At 46.2% G+C, this 20,454-nt stretch overlaps 1 protein-coding gene across 3 annotated transcripts in view; it reads right to left on the minus strand.

Moving 5' to 3' along the window:
* Positions 1-20,454, minus strand: part of phkb (phosphorylase kinase, beta) — a gene marked incomplete at its 5' end in the record, with an annotated part of 71,587 nt that overhangs the window by 19,664 nt on the left and 31,469 nt on the right. For all 3 annotated transcript variants that reach the window (XM_084436713.1, XM_084436715.1, XM_084436714.1), the window contains 6 exons: positions 2,216-2,309; positions 2,583-2,638; positions 15,173-15,267; positions 15,425-15,583; positions 16,286-16,363; positions 16,535-16,592. In XM_084436713.1, the coding sequence (XP_084292839.1) occupies positions 2,216-2,309; positions 2,583-2,638; positions 15,173-15,267; positions 15,425-15,583; positions 16,286-16,363; positions 16,535-16,592 (540 nt within the window). The remainder of the gene's footprint in view (positions 1-2,215; positions 2,310-2,582; positions 2,639-15,172; positions 15,268-15,424; positions 15,584-16,285; positions 16,364-16,534; positions 16,593-20,454) is intronic.

Here is a 20,454-nt window from a genome sequence, read left to right on the forward strand (position 1 = left end):
TCCCTCTCTCTCCCTTCCTCTCTCTCTCTCTCTCATTCTCTCTCCCCCTCTGTGTCTCATCAGCACATGAAGAACCACACGTCACATTGATTTTACTCTGCGTCCATATGGGGCCATGTGAACAACACACATACTGCAATACATGTGTACGCGCGCGTGTGTGTGTGTATGTGTATGTGTGTGTGTGTGTGTGTGTGTGTGTGTGCGCCCCCCAGATGGTATAGATTCAGCGCTTATCCACCAATCAGCTCTTCCGGATCAATAGAACATCAGAAATGTGTCAGCTGAGCTCCATATGCTGCAGCCTCCCTCCTCCCAGAGCAGGACCCACCCATCACCACTAGGGGGAGCCCTGCCACTCCAGAGCACTCAGTCCCTAACATCTGGGAAAACACCCGAAAACTATTTACATAAACTAAAACTACCAGATAATAATTAAGAGAATCAAGCAATTAAATTAATAGTGTGGAATTGGAAAGAAACAACATTTGAGCAAAAAAGGGAGGCATTAATTAAGAATTTAAATGGCATAACCAATGCGATGGCCTCTAGACACTGAGGTCTGTCCAAGGAAGAGGCGTTGTATAGACCACCCACCACTTCCTGTCTACAGAATACCAATGAAGAAGAACACAGCCGGCCTTCTGAAAGCCTCCCATTCACTCTGGAGCCAACGCCAGTTCACCCAGCTGGGGCATCGACAACATGGCCGCACACCCACCCACGGTGTCCAACTCTGGTGTGAGCCTGCCTATGGGCCTAGTACAACTACGGCATCTTAAGACGACGCGCATCTCAGTCAGTTTGCACACAGCCCTGCTGTAAGCGCTGAGGCGAAGAGGAAAAGAGAGAACGAGGAAAAGAATGGAGGATAAGAGGAGGGTGTTTAGGAGGAGAGATGGGGAGAAGGAGTGGGATGAGGAGGAGGAGGAGGAGGAGGTTGTCATGTCATCGCCGGGAGGAGCGGACCGGATGCTAGTTTCGTGTCGCGGGGCGACGCTACCTGGGTGGAGATAAATAACATGTTGTTGGGCGTAATTGCCAGTTTCATCACGGAGCAGCTGCTGTGAACAGAATCACAGGGAGGAGGAGGAGGAGGAAAAGGAGGAGAGGGATGAGGCCAGCAAACAAATACCAGCACTGATACCCATCCATACATCTCACACACACACACACACAAACACAAATGCACATACACGCAGGTACGCACACAAACGCACATACACGCACACACACACAGAAATAACCAGGGTAGGAGATGAGGTTGATGTGGTGGATGACCATGTTATAATTAAGCAATAAACCACGAGAGGCCGTGTGTTATAGTGATTTTATAACAGCTAGGGGGCGTTGTTAGGCACGACGCGAAGCGGAGTAAAACCCCCCTAGCTGTTATAAAATCACTATAACACACGGCCTCGAGTTGTTTATTGCTTTTATACAACGGTTACTACAGCTATTAGTGTAAAATAAACACACAGCAATGTAAAATATTAACATTTATTCAAAACGAAGCATCATTCCCTCAATTCTGCCGAGCAAAATAGTTCCCCTAACAAAAGGGTTGCCAAGCAACAACAACTACAATGCATTGGATCAAATGGGAGGCGCTTACTGAAAATGGAATGATATGTGGTCCCAGGTGTGTGTTACAAAGTATTTTAACACGGCTTCCAGCCAATCAGAATCAAGAACCAGAACTAACCATTGTATAATAGTTGATATTGAAGCGCTTAGTAGAACATACACTTCTAAACCTGGAGATTAGGTTTATATATCAGTATTTAACCAGACTGAGACCAGGACCAGAACAAGGCACAGAGTTTCACACAGAGCTGTTATAGGACAGATCGACAAAGTCAACCGATCAATCAGGTTGAATGATGACTGGTCGGCTGACCAATCATATAGAACGAAGCACAAACTCACTCTGACCAATCAAGATGGATGTCTTGATTGATCTAGGATCTGGGCTCTACCAATGCTGACAAGCAGACCCATTCATTCATTCACCTGCCAATGTACGGTTTGGTATATTGATTGCAGCTGAACAGCTAATACAGGAAATCAATCTGACTGACTGTGTGTGTGTGTATTAGGGTGTCTGTGTGTATGTGTGTGTGTGTGTGTGTGTGTGTGTGTGTGTGTATGTGTGTGTGTGTATGTGTGTGCTAGGGTGTGTGTGCTAGGGTGTGTGTGTTAGGGTAGTGGATACCTTGACCAGCTCTTTCTGGGGCCAGATCTGAATGGGCTCCACCTGCTGCGGAGTTTGCGTCTGGATCCCATACGTGTTCAGAAACACCTGCAGTCTACACACACACACACACATGGGAGCACTTTATCAGTACATTCATGTTGTATTCACTGGGCTTTAGAGAACCCTACTGTATGTAGAACAGAATATCTGTGAGGAGGTGAGGAGGACTGAGAGTTCACTCTCTCTCTCACACACACACACACACACACACACACACACACACACACACACACACACACACACACACACACACACACACACACACACACACACACACACACACACACACACACACACACACACACGCCAGGTTCTAGAGGCCTACCTCTGACTCTCTGCAATCAGAGCCACGTGGATCACCACATCATTCTCTATGGGCCCCTGGAAGACAGAGAGAGAGGGGGAGAGAAAGAGAGGGGGGAGGGAGGAAGAGATGGAGAGAGTGAGAGAGAGAGGAGGGGAGGTGACATAGATAATAAGAAAAAAACAGAATTCAGTTGAGTTTTTCATTACATAACAGAAGCATCCTGTACGTTACTGTTACCCCAGCTCTGGTCAAATTTGTTCCATTTGAATAAAAAAAGCTTTGAATAAAAATGAAGGACAAGGAAAGAGGGAGAACAGAAGGGAGGGAGGTGAGGAGGAGAGGAGTGAGGAGAAGAGGTGAGGAGGAGAGGAGGTGAGGAGGTGAGGAGGAGAGGAGTGAGGAGGAGAGGAGGTGAGGAGGAGAGGAGGAGAGGAGTGAGGAGGAGAGGAGTGAAGAGGTGAGGAGTGAGGAGGAGAGGAGGTGAGGAGGAGAGGAGTGAGGAGAAGAGTTGAGGAGGAGAGGAGGTGAGGAGGAGAGGAGGAGAGGAGGAGAGGAGGAGAGGAGGAGAGGAGGAGAGGAGTGAGGAGGAGAGGAGTAGGAGGAGAGGAGGAGAGGAGGAGAGGAGTGGAGGCCAGGCTGTTAATGGGAGATTAAGCTGCTTTTCCTTCTTCAGCTCCGCATGTCTCCAGGAGGGAGAGGCAGAGGGGGGCTGGCAGCCATTTTGTTTTTGGGTGAAAAGAACAGGCGTTAATTCAGCATCATTCACATCAATCCCAGAGGAGAGGAGAGGAGCGAGAAACAGAACGAGAGAGAGAAAGGGAGAGAGAGAGAGAGAGAGGGAGGGAGAGAGGGAGGGAGAGAGGGAGGGAGAGAGAGATGGGGGAGAGAGAGAGGGGAGAGAGAGAGGGAGGGAGAGAGAGAGGGAGGGAGAGAGATGGTGAGGAGAGAGAGAGAGGGTGAGGAGAGAGAGAGAGGGAGGGAGAGAGAGAGAAAGGGAGAGAGAGATGGGGGAGAGGGAGAGAGAGGGTGAGGAGAGAGAGAGGGAGAGAGAGAAAGAAAGAGAGAGAGAGAGAGAGAGAGAGAGAGAGAGAGAGATTAATTGAAGGCAGAAACTGCATGGAAATCAGTAATTAGCATCCTGCTCCAGTAAAGAAAGCAGTCATTTGAAGAAGGAAACAGATGTGGATGGAGATGTCTTTATCACCCCTCTCTCTCTCTCCCTCTCTCTCTCCCTCTCTCTCTGCCTCTCTCTCTGCCTCTCTCTCTTTTCCATCCCACCTCTCTTTCTCTTTCTTTCTTTCTTTCTCTTTCTTTTCTTTCTTTCTTTCTTTCTTTCTTTCTTTCTTTCTTTCTTTCTTTCTTTCTTTCTTTCTTTCTTTCTCCCTCTCTCTCTCTCTCTCTGTCTCTCAATTCAATGCAACTCAATTCAATTCAATTGGCTTTATTGTCATGACATCAGACTGTATATATTGCCGAAGCAGCGTTTGGACCTTGAAAAACAGCATTAATTGGAAAGAGCAACAGAGAAACAGAGGTTACTAAAAGACAAAACAGATCAACAGTTGTTCAGATGATGTCATCGTTTAGATTAGCGCTTCTCAACGGGGGTGTTCAGAGAGCAATATTTTTGAAAAAGGGGCATTGAGGTGTTCTTGGGGGGCGTTGGTCTGTGTCTGTTTTTTAATGCAAGTTTAGTCTCGCCTACTCATTTTCACCATTTTATCATTAGACTTTTACCACAATCATCAGTTTATTTTCTGACAAGGCTTTCTCTCCTAAAGACTTTTGGAATTGCTTGGGTGCGTGCAGAGATAGGCTGCCTCGCTCCTCTTTGTTTCTTTGCATAATTGCCCAGTTGCACAGAGCTTTGTAAGTGGCGCTCAGCAAGCAAATAAGTCTTGCTCCTGACTCGGTTACTTTATAATGTAAATGTAATACAGCAGGCACGAGTTATGGGTGTTTTTAGCCTATACCACAGCCACCTATCTCTTAGGCTAGAGCGCTAAACGTTCTTTCCGAACATGTTCTGTCTGACTACCGCTGGTTTGGGCTACCGTAGCCTAACCAAAGCTTGTTATCTTCTTGTGCGTATGACCGCAGCAAAACCGTTCCCATGTTCAGGATAGCATGGTATTATTTTCATTGTAAGAGAAACCGCTTTAGTTGTGTTGCATGCTGATTTGGCTCTTTGATGGGGTGTGGGTGTAGGCTTGTGTTGCAGTTTACCATAAGTCTATTAGTTAAAACCAGTAGCCTATGCTTTGGTAGTTAATCTGCAAAATATGTATTATGATATATATACTGTAAATAGTAGTTTCTTTGAGCACTTCTTGGGCTGGAAAACATCAAACCAGTCTGGCAACACTGTCATCAGACCGGTATCGCGTCATTTAGAGCCAACCGCAGAGGCCACACCCCCTTTTTGGGGAAAAACTCACTTCCATCAGTTTGGATGAAGCAGAAAGTGACGCTGAAAAGCTGGTGTGTTACTGGTTATACCAACAATATAATTAAAAACTCAGATCTCATATTCACCTCAGCCATGCCCAAAGAAATACCTTGAGGGAAGGCAGGACAGTTACAACCTCTCTATAGCAGCAGCCTGAAGCAAGGTGGCTAGCTAGGTGAATATCTGAGATGTGAATGTTTTATTTTTTCGGTGTCGCTGGCTTGCTGGTTGATCCCAACTAATGGAAGTGAACAGAGGACTTTCCCCCTAAAGGGGTATCAGGTGGATGAAGCCTCCAGCAGTGAGCTGTCGCCCACTCTAGCCTGTCTTTCACTACGCTACATTTAAAACCCGGCCTGTGTGCCACTACTTTTGAACTGGGTTATTTTAAGCACAGGGCTCAAACTTTCCCATCCAAGCACAGCACAGAGTTCACACAAACATCGATCCGACGGCATTTAGCATCGCCTTCTGTCCCCCCCACCCACCCACCCAGTATTGCACGAGCGCAACGTTTTCCTCGGCTGTTCTATAAAAATGCGTAGCAGCGTCACTGCTTTCTATTGGATGTTTTGTAATGCTGTTTGTAATTGGATTTTGTTTGTAAATAAGACCTAATTCAAGTTTGATTTTCATATTGCTAAGCGTTGCATATATCATTTCTATGTGCGCGTGAAAGTAACGTAGGTCATTATTATAGGTCATTAAAATGCGAAAAAAAATCACATTGTCAATGACGTGCGAATCGCAATGACAGGGAATATCCGTTCTGTCCGCTTAGACGACAGTCGCATTAGCAGATGTCTGATTCATATCTGATTTATTTCCACATATGACTGAGGCCTGAAACGTATCTGAAAATATCTGATTCCATGTGCTTTTTTCCTGCTTACACAATATCTGATATGAGCCAGGTGAGCAAAAAAACTGAATTGATGAACTTAGATGAACTGTCCTGATTCACAGAACATGAGACGACATTCTAGACTACAGCATGCTACGTTGCTATGGAGACCTCAACAGGTCCTGGACCCCCCTGAGTGTCTCATCTCCCCAATTATCACCCCTGTTCAGACACCTGCTATCTGAGCACCTAGCGTGCGCACACACACACACACACACACACACACACACACACACACACACACACACACACACACAATGCATGTGTGCACACTCTCTCTCTCTCTCTCTCTCTCATACACACACCCACACCCACACACACACCATGCTGAGCCTGCGCTTGTTTCTATAGTGAGTCTGCAGACCTGCGGCTCTCAGCTGAAATGTCAATATTTACCTCAGCATTACAGAGCTAGCGAGGCCAGAGCAACGTTTACATATAAACATTCACTGCTGTCACAAACCACCTCACAAATTGGAATAAACGATCACCCACACGACTCCTCACATCACACTAGAGGATCCAACACAAAGTATTAGACCTGTGTGAGTAGAGGCAACGCATACCAGTCATCTATCTCATCTCCGATTTCTGAGCAATTTGCATCTTGGACATCACATGTCGGCTCGCGATGAAATAGCTTGGCTAAATGTGATGAACGAGAGACCTATTTGCAAAACAAGCTTAGTCAGGTCGTCCCAGTCCACACAACAGAGGAATGGATTTCTTCTATGGTTCATTTGACATTCTCTCAAATTAAATGCAGTGAAATGTGACAGTGCAGCAAATGGAGAAACACTCTCCTCCATCCTTCCCTCTCTTTCTCCCTCCTTCTCCCCCCCCCTCTCTCTCTCTCTCCGTCTCTCTCTCTCTCTCTTACACACACACACACACACACACACACACACACACACACACACACACACACACACACACACACACACACACACACACACACACTCTTTCTCTCTCTCTCTTTCTTTCTGTTTTTTTTTCTGCCTCAGCCATGCAGAAGGCCAAAGCCTCTGGGAACCAAAAACAGAAACACACACACACACACACACACATACGCACACACACACACACACACACACACACACACACACACACACACACACACACACACACACACACACACACACACACACACCTCGCCTGTGCATGTCAACTGCGAAACTACAAAAGCTGGTTCAAACCTTCAGGACAACAACAACACAACACACCTTTGAAAGGACAAGCTTCAAAGCTTCTGAAACTTGTATATAAAATATAGCCCTGTGTGATCGACTGAACACCAGCTGGTTTGTTAATGTCATGACCAAGCCTGACAGATGGACATTCACACACCTAACCTGGACTTAGCCAGCTCACTGGCAGCTATGAAGAAAGAAAGAAAGAAAGAAAGAAAGAAAGAAAGAAAGAAAGAAAGAAAGAAAGAAAGAAAGAAAGAAAGAAAGAAAGAAAGAAAGAAAGAAAGAAAGAAAGAAAGAAAGAAAGAAAGAGAAAGTAGGAAGGAGCTGCTGAGAAGCTCCGTTAAAGTTTTCTGTTTTAAATTAGTTTTACACCATCTATTTGGGATCGTTTTTCGCATATTGGTGGTCTTTATGTTCCTGTTTTAATTCAGCAAGTAAGTAGGACGCCGGGTTCTTGACTTTGACACTCGTATTCCCAGCTGGGAATGCTAGCAAGCCAACGGGGCTTGGCTCTGAAGTCCTGCAGGGTCTGATGTGGGGTAAGTCCGATACGTTCTAATGACTGTTTACTCCATGCATATAGTCTTAGAGTCTTCTGACTTAGAGTCCACCCCGGGATGTCTAAATAATCCAACTGCCTTTAAGGAAAGGAGAGGGCTTGGGCTGATTCATCTAAACATAAGAAGTCCCTTCAGCAATATAAATTAGATCATTTGAAAATTCTCATCTCTCAGGCTGACCCTGATGTCCTGGTACTGTCTGAGTCCTGGTTAAAGAAGTCTGATAGTGACTCTTCCTTAGCTCTGCAGCACTATAATTTATATAGAATTGATAGATTTGGCAGGGGTGGTGGGGTTGCTATTTATATGAAATCTTGCCTGTCTGTCTCTGTTGTGAATGCCATTACCATCCCAATGTTTTTTGAACTGCTTGCACTGAAGGAACTGGGGCCTAGTAGCTCATGATTTGTGGTTGGTGTCTACACGCCTCCCAAGGCTGAGGTCTATTGGCAGAATCACTGATCTACTCTCATTATATTCAAATTTATTTTATATTCAAATTGAGATGGTAGTGTCGGGTGACTTTAATCTGGACCGGAGGAGTGTTGCTTCTGGGTACCTGAAGGAAGTGAGGGGTAATCTCTGCATTTCTCAGCTGGTTACTGAGCCCACTAGGCCGAACCCCAAAAATGATGCTAAATCCACCCTTATTGACTTAATCTTCTCCAATAGATGTGACAGGATTTCTGCCTGTGGTGTTTTTGATTTGGGTATAAGTGACCACTGTCCTACGGCTTGCGTTAGATCTACAAAGCTGGTGAAAACAAGGCCATGCATTGTCTTAAGGAGATATCTTAGATCTTTCAACGCCCAATCCTTTTTAATGTAGATTACATCACTGACTGTAACAGTACAGTATGCTCGGTTGAGTCTAGTGACGTCCAAGACTTTTCCAAAAACATTTAATTACTTTGTAGATAAACACGCCTGTAGCACCTATTAAACTGAAAAGGGTTTCAGCCAACCATAAAGCTCCATGGAGGAATGGGGAAATTAATCAACTAAAGAGAACCTGGGAAGAGGATCTGAGCGTATATGGAGAATGATACATTAAACTTCAAAGAACATCTTTCTGCCTTTAAAAAGGCAATAGGAAATGCAAGGAAAGACCACTTGTCAAAATCTATCAACCAAGATAATTCAAGACTCTTCTCGACTGATAGCCTAATAAATCCTGCTGTAAAAGCACAGGATAACCTGCTCTCTACCTCCAAATGAGAGGAATTTGCAGCATACTCTTACTCTTACTCTTAAAAGATTACGAATATTAGGAGGAATATCACCCAGTAAAGGCCATGCGTCCCGCTCACTGAACCTCTTCCTCCATGTAATGGACATATGAGCTTGTTTACACTGGTGGACAGAAATGTTGAGAAAAGTAGTATCCCAACTCAAATCCTCCATATGCCCACTGGATCCTATCCCCACCGATTTTTTCAAAACAATTTTTTACTCTGTGTCTTATGACATTCTAGCCATTGTTAATGACTCCCTGTCTACAGGTATCTTCCCACCAATACTCAAAACTTTTTGAGTAAAAGGTACTGAACTCCTAACAGTTCGAAAAGCCAGGACCAAGAGACACGGACAGGTAGCTTTCAGTTTCTATGCTCCCAACCTCTGGAACACCTTGTCAGAGTACCTAAGAAGGGCTGAAACAATGGAAATCTTTAAGCGAGATCTCAGGATTTACCTTTTCAGTCTACATTGCATTTGTTTTGTTGATTTGTGTCTCTGTGTTAACTCGTAATCACTGTAAATTAGGGAAACCTCAGTGTTTCACGAGTATAAATAAAGGTTTGAAATGAAATGAAAAGCCTGTGCTCTGAGTGGTCTAGCTGTGTGTATAACTCAAGTAATGTTTACTCAAAATAATTGCTGCACCTTATCTGCTTATAACCAGTCGTATTTTAATTTCACAGCAAATCTTTACGAATCTCTGATCACTTCTGTATGGAAACCAAAATATGTCATTTGTCTCCTGAGCGGCCTGGTGCTGCAGCTGCAAATTGGTGCCACAAATCAAGTTCTGGCGCCGCTAACTTTTCAGTCACACCAGTGGAGCATGTCAGTCGGGAGACCTGCACATGCTGGTGCCAGATTACCAGACTACGAGGGGTGTTGGTAATATACCCCGGTATAAATCAGGGCCTGGCGAGCTGGGCTGGGTGTTTACCTCAGCAGAGCAGTGGTGTTGAGAGGCAGAGACAGACTCTTGAGAAGAAAAATCAATTTATTTTTTACACAGAGCGCGGTGAAAGCTGCATGAGCCTCAGGCTTGTCCAATCTGCACTGTTTCATATAATTCCCATAGAGATTGAGACTGGGGGAGAGGAGAGGGCTAGGGACTATTCTCTTCTCTCAATCTCTCTCTCTTTCTTCCTCTCTCCCTCTCTTCCCCTCTCTCTCTCTCTCCCCCTCTCTTCTGCAGAATCACAAAGCAGCCAGGCTAGATGGAGGACAGGAGGAAACACAGCACAAACTCTCTCCTTGTCGGTCCTCTCGCTATGCTGGCACCACAGACAGCCGTAAAAAGACTGGCTCAACACAGAGAAGACTGGCTCAACACAGAGAAGACTGGCTCAACACAGATAAGACTGGCTCAACACAGAGAAGACAGTCTCAGCACAGAGAAGACAGTCTCAGCACACAGAAGACTGTCTCAGCACAGAGAAGACTGTCTCAACACAGAGAAGACTGGCTCAACACAGAGAAGACTGGCTCAACACAGATAAGACTGGCTCAACACAGAGAAGACTGGCTCAACACAGAGAAGACTGGCTCAGCACAGATAAGACTGGCTCAGCACAGAGAAGACTGGCTCAAAGTGAGAAGACTGGCTCAACACAGAGAAGACTGGCTCAACACAGAGAAGACTGTCTCAACATAGAGAAGGCTGTCTCAACACAGAGAAGACTGTCTCAACACAGAGAAGATTGGCTCAACAAAGAGAAGACTGTTTCAGCACAGAGAAGACTGTCTCAACACAGAGAAGACTGTCTCAGCACAGAGAAGACTGGCTCAACACAGAGAAGACTGTCGCAGCACAGAGAAGACTGGCTCAATACAGAGAAGACTGTCTCAACACAGAGAAGACTGGCTCAATACAGAGAAGACTGTCTCAACAAAGAAAAGGCTGGCTCAATACAGAGAAGACTGTCTCAACACAGAGAAGACTGGCTCAACACAGAGAAGACTGGCTCAACACAGAGAAGACTGTCGCAGCACAGAGAATACTGGCTTAACACAGAGAATACTGTCTCAACACAGAGAAGACTGGCTCAGCACAGAGAAGACTGGCTCAGCACAGAGAAGACTGTCTCAACACAGAGAAGACAGAGATGAAAAAAGAGAACAATAGAGAACATGGAACAGCCTCAGGAAAAACACTATCAACAAAAGAGACTGATGCCAGCGGTGAATGAACGCCATAGCACATTATCTGCTGTGAAGTACACACACACACACACACACACACACACCCACACACACCAACAAATGCACATTGCATGACGCCCTGTGAAATATAAATGTGTGTGTGTTTGTGTGTGTGTTCACTAGCTAGCAGGAGGCGAACTTGGTGAGCTCCTGTCTGTGGAAACAGAATACCAATGACAGCCCAGCAGGGATCAGCAAACAGGTCGTCTCTCTATCAAAAGATTGGAAAACAGGCACACACACACAAACACATACACACAAACACAAACACACACAAAGACATGCATAGTCACACACAGCCCCCACACAAACACACACCAGAAACGTGCACGCGCACACACACACACACACACACACACACACACACACACACACACACACACACACATAAATACTCTGTTTCTCTTTCCTTGTTTTCCTCACTCTGCAGAGGTCAGCCACGTGGGGGAGGGGCTAGTGACTCAACGAGGACACGCCTCTAAAGGCTCGTTAAGGCATGTGGGGAGGGGCTAGCGACTCAGCTCTGCGACATATGGCTGTCAGGAGGGGCGGGGTGAGAGACGGCCCGTCACCGGGGGCGGGGGGGGGGGGGGGTCAGGTCACTGCTCATCCCTCTCTCGGGCTCGTACCGTCAGACTGGCCTGGCCTCGTCACCAGACCTGACAAGACGATGATGATTATTTATCGCTGGATGAAATAGCAATATAAAAATAACCTCCATCTGTTCAGATGAACAGGAAGACACGCAGGCACACCACATCATTCTAACTCTCTCTCTCTCTCTCTGTCCCTCCCTCTCTCCCTCCCTCTCCCTCCCTCTCTCGCTCCCTCTCTCCCTCCCTCTCTCTCTCTCTCTCTCTCTCCCTCCCTCTCCCTCTCTCCAAACCTGAGCTGCGTGGGTGACTGACAGCTCCTAGTTCACCACGCGCTGGGGAGAGCCTCCATTAACCTTGTTCTCTCTCTCTCTCTCTCTCTCTCTCTCTCTCTCACACACACACACACACACACACACACACGTGCATATACCTCTCTATCACACGCGTGCAGGCACACACACGCAAACACACACACACATGCAAAATACACACCTCTCTCTCACAAACACACAAATATAGATACAAACACACACACACCTCTCAATCACACGCATACACTCACTCACAGACACACACACACACACACGCACAAGCACACACATTCCTGCACACACACAACTGCAGCTGGATGACTGCCTACACTGCTGAGGATCTACAGATAGTCCATACAACCTTTTCCATGGATAAGTGTGTGTGTGTGTGTGTGTGTGTGTGTGTGTGTGTGTGTATGTGTGTGTGTGCGCTAGAGTGAGTGTGTGCACACTAACAGCTGTACACTAAAGCCCATGGTATACTTGCTTGTACCCACGTCTACGTGTAATAAACATGTCTGCCACGCGTTTCCTGCGTTAGCTGCGGTTCGCTGAGCAGGTCCTCAGAAATTAATGCGCTGCAAAAAATGCACTTGTTTACGCGTACGCGTCGACAAACAGCAAGTAAGCTGTAAGCATGTGTGTCTGTGTGTGTGTGTGTGTGTGTGTGCGTGTGCTCCGCGTCTGCACACATGTGCTCATTCCTGGAACCCATCCTCTCCTGCGTCTCATCACGTGTTCATCTGTGGAGTGTGTTCTGAAGTGTGTGTGTGTGTGTGTGAGTGTGTGTGTGTGCATGTGTGTGAGTGTATTCTTAAATGTGTGTGTGTGTATGTCTGTGTGTGTGTGCGTGTCTGTGTGTGTTTGTGTGTGCGTGGGTGTGTTTGTGTGTTTGTGTGTGTTCGTGTGTGCGTGGGTGTGTGTGCGTGTGTGTGTGTCTGTGTGTGTGTGTGTCTGTGTGTGTGTGTGTTCGTGTGTGCGTGTGTGTGTGGGTGTCTGTGTGTGTTCGTGTGTGTGTGTCTGTGTGTTCGTGTGTGCGTGGCTCTGTGTGTGTTTGTGTGTTCGTGGGTGTGTGTGCGTGTGTGTGTGCATGAGTATGTTCTGAAGCTCCCTGCGGTGTGTTTGACAGACCCCGCTGCCCTGAACCTGACTAGCACATCTCCTCTCATATGGAATGAAGCCTCAACGAAGAGCGTTCAGGTTCCCTTCCCGATACGGCCGTCCTGGTAGATAACAGCCCCCTACCTGCCTCTGTCTCAGCAGAACCCATTCCTTTATCTACTACCCAGCACCGGAACACATCACACCACTCGCTAGGATTCCTCCCTATATCAGCATTTGACTGAAGTTTATTTCCCCCCCGACTCAAAATTACTTTCAGTATTCATGAATTAATATGAATTTCAGGTTCCAGCTCAGAGAGTGATATTCTCCACCCTACTGAAAATGTATTATGGCATCATGTATTCTAACTGAATTCCAACACAAGTACGTGGATCCTAGACAGTAGCTAGATGATCACATCGAATTATACATCTGACCCTCAGGCGCCATGGTACGCCATGCATCTCTGTCACATTAAAACATGATACATGTTTAATGTATAAGCCTACCAGAGTATTTATAGTAGAGGATATTGCTGAATTTACAGACCTAAATTTAGCTTGAACCCCTGACTAACATACAGTAGCTAGAATATACAGAACTACTAGCTCAGCACTGCCTAAAACCACGATCTTCCTCTCACACAGCACTACACCACCTGCACACACGCACATGCAACACACACACACACACAAACACACACACAGACGCACACGCACAGGCAAACACAAAGACAGCTACCGCAACAACCGCAACCACCACAACCATCACCACTATCACATCCATCACAACTATCACAACCAACACAATCATCACAACCATGTCACATCAAGACCAACTACTCTGCTCTGTGTGTGTGTGTGTGTGTGTGTGTGCGCGCGTCTGTGTGTGCATGCCTGTGTGTGACCCTGAACATGCCCACTCTAACCCTAACCCCCCCTCTCCTCTATCCTAACCCTAACCCCCCCTCTCCTCTGTCCTAACACTAACCCTAAAACCACACACACACACACACACACACACACACACACACACACACACACACACACACACACACACACACACACACACACACACACACACACACACACACACACACACACACACACACACAGGGGCGGCTGTGGCTCAGTGGTAGAGCGGGTCGTCCAATGATTGTAGGGTCGGCGGTTTCGAATCCCGCCTCCTCCTGTCCACATGTCGAAGTGTCCTTGGGCAAGACACTGAACCCCAAATTGCTCCCAATGAGCAGGTTAGCACCTTGCATGGCAGCTGCCGCCATTGGTGTGTGAATGGGTGAATGAGAGGCCATTGTAAAGCGCTTTGGATAAAAGCGCTATATAAGTGCAGTCCATTTACCATTTACCATTTACCATAACCCCCCTCTCCTCTGTCCTAACCCTAACCCCCCCTCTCCTCTGTCCTAACCCTAACCCCCCTCTCCTCTGTCCTAACCCTAACCCCCCCTCTCCTCTGTCCTAACTCTAACCCCCCCTCTCATCTATCCTAACCCTAACCCCCCCTCTCCTCTGTCCTAACCCTAACCCCCCCCTCTCCTCTGTCCTAACCCTAACCCCCCCTCTCCTCTATCCTAACCCTAACCCCCCCCTCTCCTCTGTCCTAACCCTAACCATTCCTCTCCTCTTTTCATCGCCTCTGTTTCTCCTTCTCTCTCCTCTCAGCTTGAGTTCAGTACATTATCATTATAACATCTCCTTCCATCTTTGTTGCTCCCTGCTCATACAGAGAGCAGCAGAGAACTAGAGAAAAGGAGATAGATAGATAGATAGATAGATAGATAGATAGATAGATAGATAGATAGATAGATAGATAGATAGATAGATAGATAGATAGATAGATAGATAGATAGATAGATAGAGAGAGAGAGAGAGAGAGAGAGAGAGAGAGAGAGAGAGAGGGAAAGAGAGAGAGAGAGAGATGGAGAGAGAGAGAGAACGGAGAGAGAGAGAACGGACAGAGAGAGAGAGAGAGAGAGAGCGGAGAGAGAGAACCAGAGAAAGGGAGAGAGCAGAGGGAGCGGAGGACGTCTCACCTGGTTGGAGTATCTCATGCTGACGTTCCTCTGGTCCTGGCGGGGAACGTAGCGATGGACGGGGTCGAGGTCCTTGGGGCTGATCAGCTCATCCACTGGTCAGACGTACGGACAAGTCAGGACGGTGAGACAGACAGATGGACAGACAAGAGGAGAAGGTCAATGCAGACACACAGGCATATAGGGTGTCCATGTGTGTGTTGGTGTGTACTGGTGTGTGTTGGTGTGTTGGCGTGTGTTGCTGTGTGTTACCGAGCAGTCTGGCGATGTTATAGAGTGCTTGTCCCCACAGAAACAGCATCCCATCACGGCCCGAGTTGCTAGGGAAACGCTTCTGGCTACCGCGCTTCTTCTGCTCCGCCTCCACAAAGTCGGCAGGGACGTGGTAGTACTTGGGGATCACAGCATGGCCTGGAGAACAACACAACACCAGTCAGAACCAGACAGGAACATGGTAGTACTTGGTTCTCAGCATGGCCTGAAGACCAACACAATACCAGTCAGAACCAGACAGGAACATAGTAGTACTTGGGGATCACAGCGTGGCCTGGAGACCAACACAACACAGGTCAGAACCAGACAGGAACGTGGTAGTACTTGGTTCTCAGCATACCCCATAGAACAGATAGCAGGTACCGTATGTGGTGGCCCATGTCTTCCTAAGGGGGAGGTCAGACACAGGTAGTCTATGTGGGGGTTCTTAGGGAGGTTCATATCATCCAGCTGTCCTGTATGAACTTCTGTAGACACCGAGAAAGGTGTGACATCTCCCTCTGCCAACTGTTCACGCAGAGTTTTTAACTTTTCACCCCAGACACACGCTTTCTTTTGGAGCCACCTCCCACACAGCGACGCAGAACCGTACCGGGTACATCCAGCACCGTCACAGCCTTGAGGAACCCTACCTCCGGGACGCCCGGCACTGGAACAGCACTGTAATTACAGGAGGGCCCTCCTGCTTCTGAGTGACAGGCATCGGTGGAAGTGGCCCTCAGCGTGGGGTGGATAAATAAGCATGAGTACCGTGACTCTAATGAGAGTAATGTCCCGAGAGGTGGGGCTAGGCAGGGGGCCACTGAGGTTTTTTTTACAACACGCATTACAGAGACTCACCCTCAACGGTCTGGAAGATGATTGGCTGCAGGAGTTCTTCATATTCCTTCACCTGAGCTCGGTTTCCTCTGAAGACTCCTACAGGCCGACACACACACACGCACACACACGCACATGCACAAACACGTGCGCGCACACGCACACACAAAAAGCTGCATACTGAGAAGCTGCAGGGTATGGTATGTTCACTATAACAATTACACTTTATAACACAAGACATCACTGCACTATTGATCTGGCATGACTCACCATCAATCATCATGTAGATAAAGAATATGGGAAACTCGCATTCAATCCCGTCAAAGAGCTGGAAGAGAAAAGAAAATTTGATTTTAATAAAAGCATGTCTGAAGAGAATTGGCAGATCCATGAGAGTGCTTGCCTGCAGGCTTGCAAAGTAATATGTTTTTCAAAGTATCTCTAGATATCTGGCCCTCAGTGTCCCTAAGACTGAAGCAGTTTAACTGACATAAACTCAATGTTATCAGATCTCAGCCAACCAGAAACACTCACATCCACACCCCACTAACACAGCACTGACCTCACCTCCACTAACATACCACTGACCTCACCTCCACTAACACACCACTGACCTCACCTCCACTAACACACCACTGACCTCACCTCCACTAACACACCACTGACCTCACCAACACACCACTGACCTCACCAACACACCACTGACCTCACCCTGAACACACACACACACACACACACACACACAGACAGACAGTCATGTCCGGTCTGAGTTCCTGTCCTTAACCAAAGGAGTCCCTCAGGGTTCAGTGCTGGGTCCTGTTATGCTGACGATAGTTATCTATTGTTCTGCAGATTCTGTGCATTCAGCCACTGAAAAGCTGCAGCTTTCTTTTATTGCATTGCAAGAGGTATTTTTAATCTTAAACTTGTACTCAATGTTAGCAAAACAGTTTGTTATTTTCAAGGGCTAAAAATATTGATTATAATAAATTACAGATATCATCAATAAATGGCACTCAAATAGAGAGAGTCACAGAGTATAAATATCTAGGCCTGTAGATTGATGAAAAATTATCTTTTAAAAATACCATGTTGAGTAGTGGGTTTCAATATTTTTATCTGTTCTTGACTACAGTGACGTAATTTATCGGCACGCTGCAGCCTCTACCTTGAAACCTCTTGACTCTGGTCTGGACCTCTGGTTGGTCATCCCTAGCAGCTCAGCGTGACCATCACTGGTATCTGTATATCTTTAAGGCAGTTATCGGTAGACTACCCCCTTATATTGCCGCCCTACTGGACTGGAAAGTTCCTTCCTCTGACTCGTTCCGGTGACTGGCTTGTTTTTAAAGTCTCGAGCTAACACAGAGCTGGCACGACAGCGTTCTCGTACGCTGCTCCAAAGTCTTGAAATGAAAAAAAAAAAAAATGGCACGCACATCAATTCAAACCTTTTTAGGCAGGTGCTGGATCAAAAACAAGTACACTCTTAAGAAGAATGGCTGATCCGTACAGTACAGCTCCATTTAACATGCTTTTAATCTGTGACGTTTCGAGCCACTGCTCTTCTTCAGACATCTGAAGAAGACCAGTGGCTCGAAACATCACAGATTAAAGCATGTTAAATGGAGCTACAATGTGCGGATCATCCATTCTTCTTACATTATCAGTGGTTGGAATTAGATATGGCATTTACTATTATATCACGTCCACTATTCTGTCATGACATGTTACTGTATGTACCTTCCTCTGTAAGCATAACAGCCATTCATGTGTGACATTGACTCAGTGACCTGTTCAGTGGTGTGATGCAAACAACGAGGACTCTGAGTAGTAGGGCTGCACGATTATGACAAAAGATGATAATTGCGATTATTTGATTCCAAATGGTAATTGCAATTAATAATTGTGATTAATATTTAATATATAATATTAATATATAATAACCAAAATGCTCCCAAATCATGGACGTTGATCCCTTTCTTGCTACCAACTCACTGACCTCGTTTTTGCTAATTTTTTCACTACTCACGGCTGCGGGTACACTTGTGACACTTGTCTTGACCTACGGCTATCTGTCTTCTCAGTGAAATTGCTGCACACAGCGCACTCAGCGGGAACGCATGTGATTGGTCCGTGTAGACCTAGCACACTCAATTCAAAGCAAAATTAGTAATCACATTAATTGCGGCCTTTTGTGATTAGTTAATTGCGGAGGTCATAATCGCGATTTCGATGAATTCACGATTAATTGTGCATCCCTACTGAGTAGGAAAGCAGACACAGTAGCAGGTTGAGTCTGGTGGGAAGGACATGTAGTCCAGCTTTTACTGTGAATGTGACTATGTCCTCATTGAGCACTGTAGAAGACATGCAAGCTTTATCTGACACACCACTGCACACCTCCACACACACACACACACACACACACACACACACACACACACACACACACACACACACACTCTAACACATCCACTTAAATTAACAAAGGCAGAGGATCGAGAGGATTGATGATTCATCTCACCAGAAATACCTGAACCTGACTAAGCCTGTGGCGGTCAAACACAGGAGCTGTGAGCTTCAGAGAGAAGCTTCACGTCTTCAACCAGGTCTTTTATCTGCTAGCTTCACTTTGCGACGAATGTTCACTCTTTGGTCGCCCTGAGGAAATCTGTAGCAGTAGTTGATGCGTGAGCCTCTCTAGACTTGGTGTATAATAGCTCTCTCAACCTCCCAGAAAATGTAATCAAGACTTGACTATCTTGGCTCCCCAGATAATCTCCATGGCAATGAGAGATAAGAGAGCTTATAGCTTAATGAAATAAAGACAGTTAATTTGAGTGGTCACACTCTCTCTCCCACTGCAGTGGTCTTAAATGACAGGATGAATTAAAGCTATCAGGCAGAATATTACAGCAGATCAAACATGGCGTTTCAACTTCGTTTCCATATTTAAGAGTTATCTGTTCATTATCTGCAACAGCGTCACAGGGCGAGAGGGAACTTTAATGTTTTGGGGGGTGTAGCATGGGCCACCTTAGAACCCATTCATTGGAGCGGATCCAGATCACAGGGTGGGTCCACAGGCCGCCCAAACACGGCCAGCCCGCCCGTTCACCTCAATTCATTTTTTGGACTAGGATTACTCAAAAACTACAACACCAATTTTCAGGAAACTCGGTGGAGGAGTGTATCATCGGCCAATTCAGAACCCATTACAATTTGGAGAGGATCGAAATCACGGCAGGTCCACAAGCCACCCAAACACGGCCACCCATTCACCTCCATTCACTGTCAATGGGGTGAGGGGGGGGGGGGGGGGGGAGTGAGGGGGGCTTGAAACGGCCATATCTCGATGTGGGAAGGTTACAGAGACACAGGGTTTGGACTGACATAAAGCTCTCGACCTAACGAATACAAAACATATCCCGCTCACATGCACGTTTGCGTGAACACAGCCACGAAATGCATTCATGGGCGGAGCTATGTGCTGTTCGAGCACCATTTCTATCACATCCAAAAAAGAATCAATGTGTGTGTGTGTGTGTTTGTTATTATTATGTAAATGTGTTTTAATAGTATTATTATTATTATTATTATTATTATTATTATTATTATGGATTATTTTATTGGTCTCATTTTTCGTGAGCTCGTACGACAACAAATTCCAATGTATATAAATCTCAAATGGCTAAAAATAAACGTGAACTAGGCCAATCAGGGATTGTGTTGACTGCTGTTCTTCCCCCCAGTAGAAGTAATGGTTCCTGTAGCAAAACAGTCTCCCGAAGCAACAAACAGTAATATTAACATTAGTAGATTAAACACAGCCATAAGTGCAGTATTGCAGAAATAGACTCATTAACAATAATTAAACAAGAAGAGTACTGTATGCACAAAAACATGTTTTTGTCATTCTTCCGTCTGGATTTGGGAAAAGTTTTGTTACGCTAAGTGGAATACGGATGGATATGGAAGAGAGAATGAGAGGGGGAGAGAGAGAGGGAGGGAGAGACAGAGAGAGAGGGGGAGAGAGAGACAGAGAAAGAGGGAGAGACGGAGAGAGAGAAATACATATCCCAGGGGATCCATGCCTCAGCTGCACCACAGATTGGTAAAAACATCACATGCTCTCTCTCTCCCCTCCTCCCTGTCCCTCACCCCTTCTCTCCCTCCCTCTACCCTCC

Source organism: Borostomias antarcticus, assembly GCF_949987555.1.
Source record: "Borostomias antarcticus genome assembly, chromosome: 4".
Lineage (NCBI taxonomy): Eukaryota > Metazoa > Chordata > Actinopteri > Stomiiformes > Stomiidae > Borostomias > Borostomias antarcticus.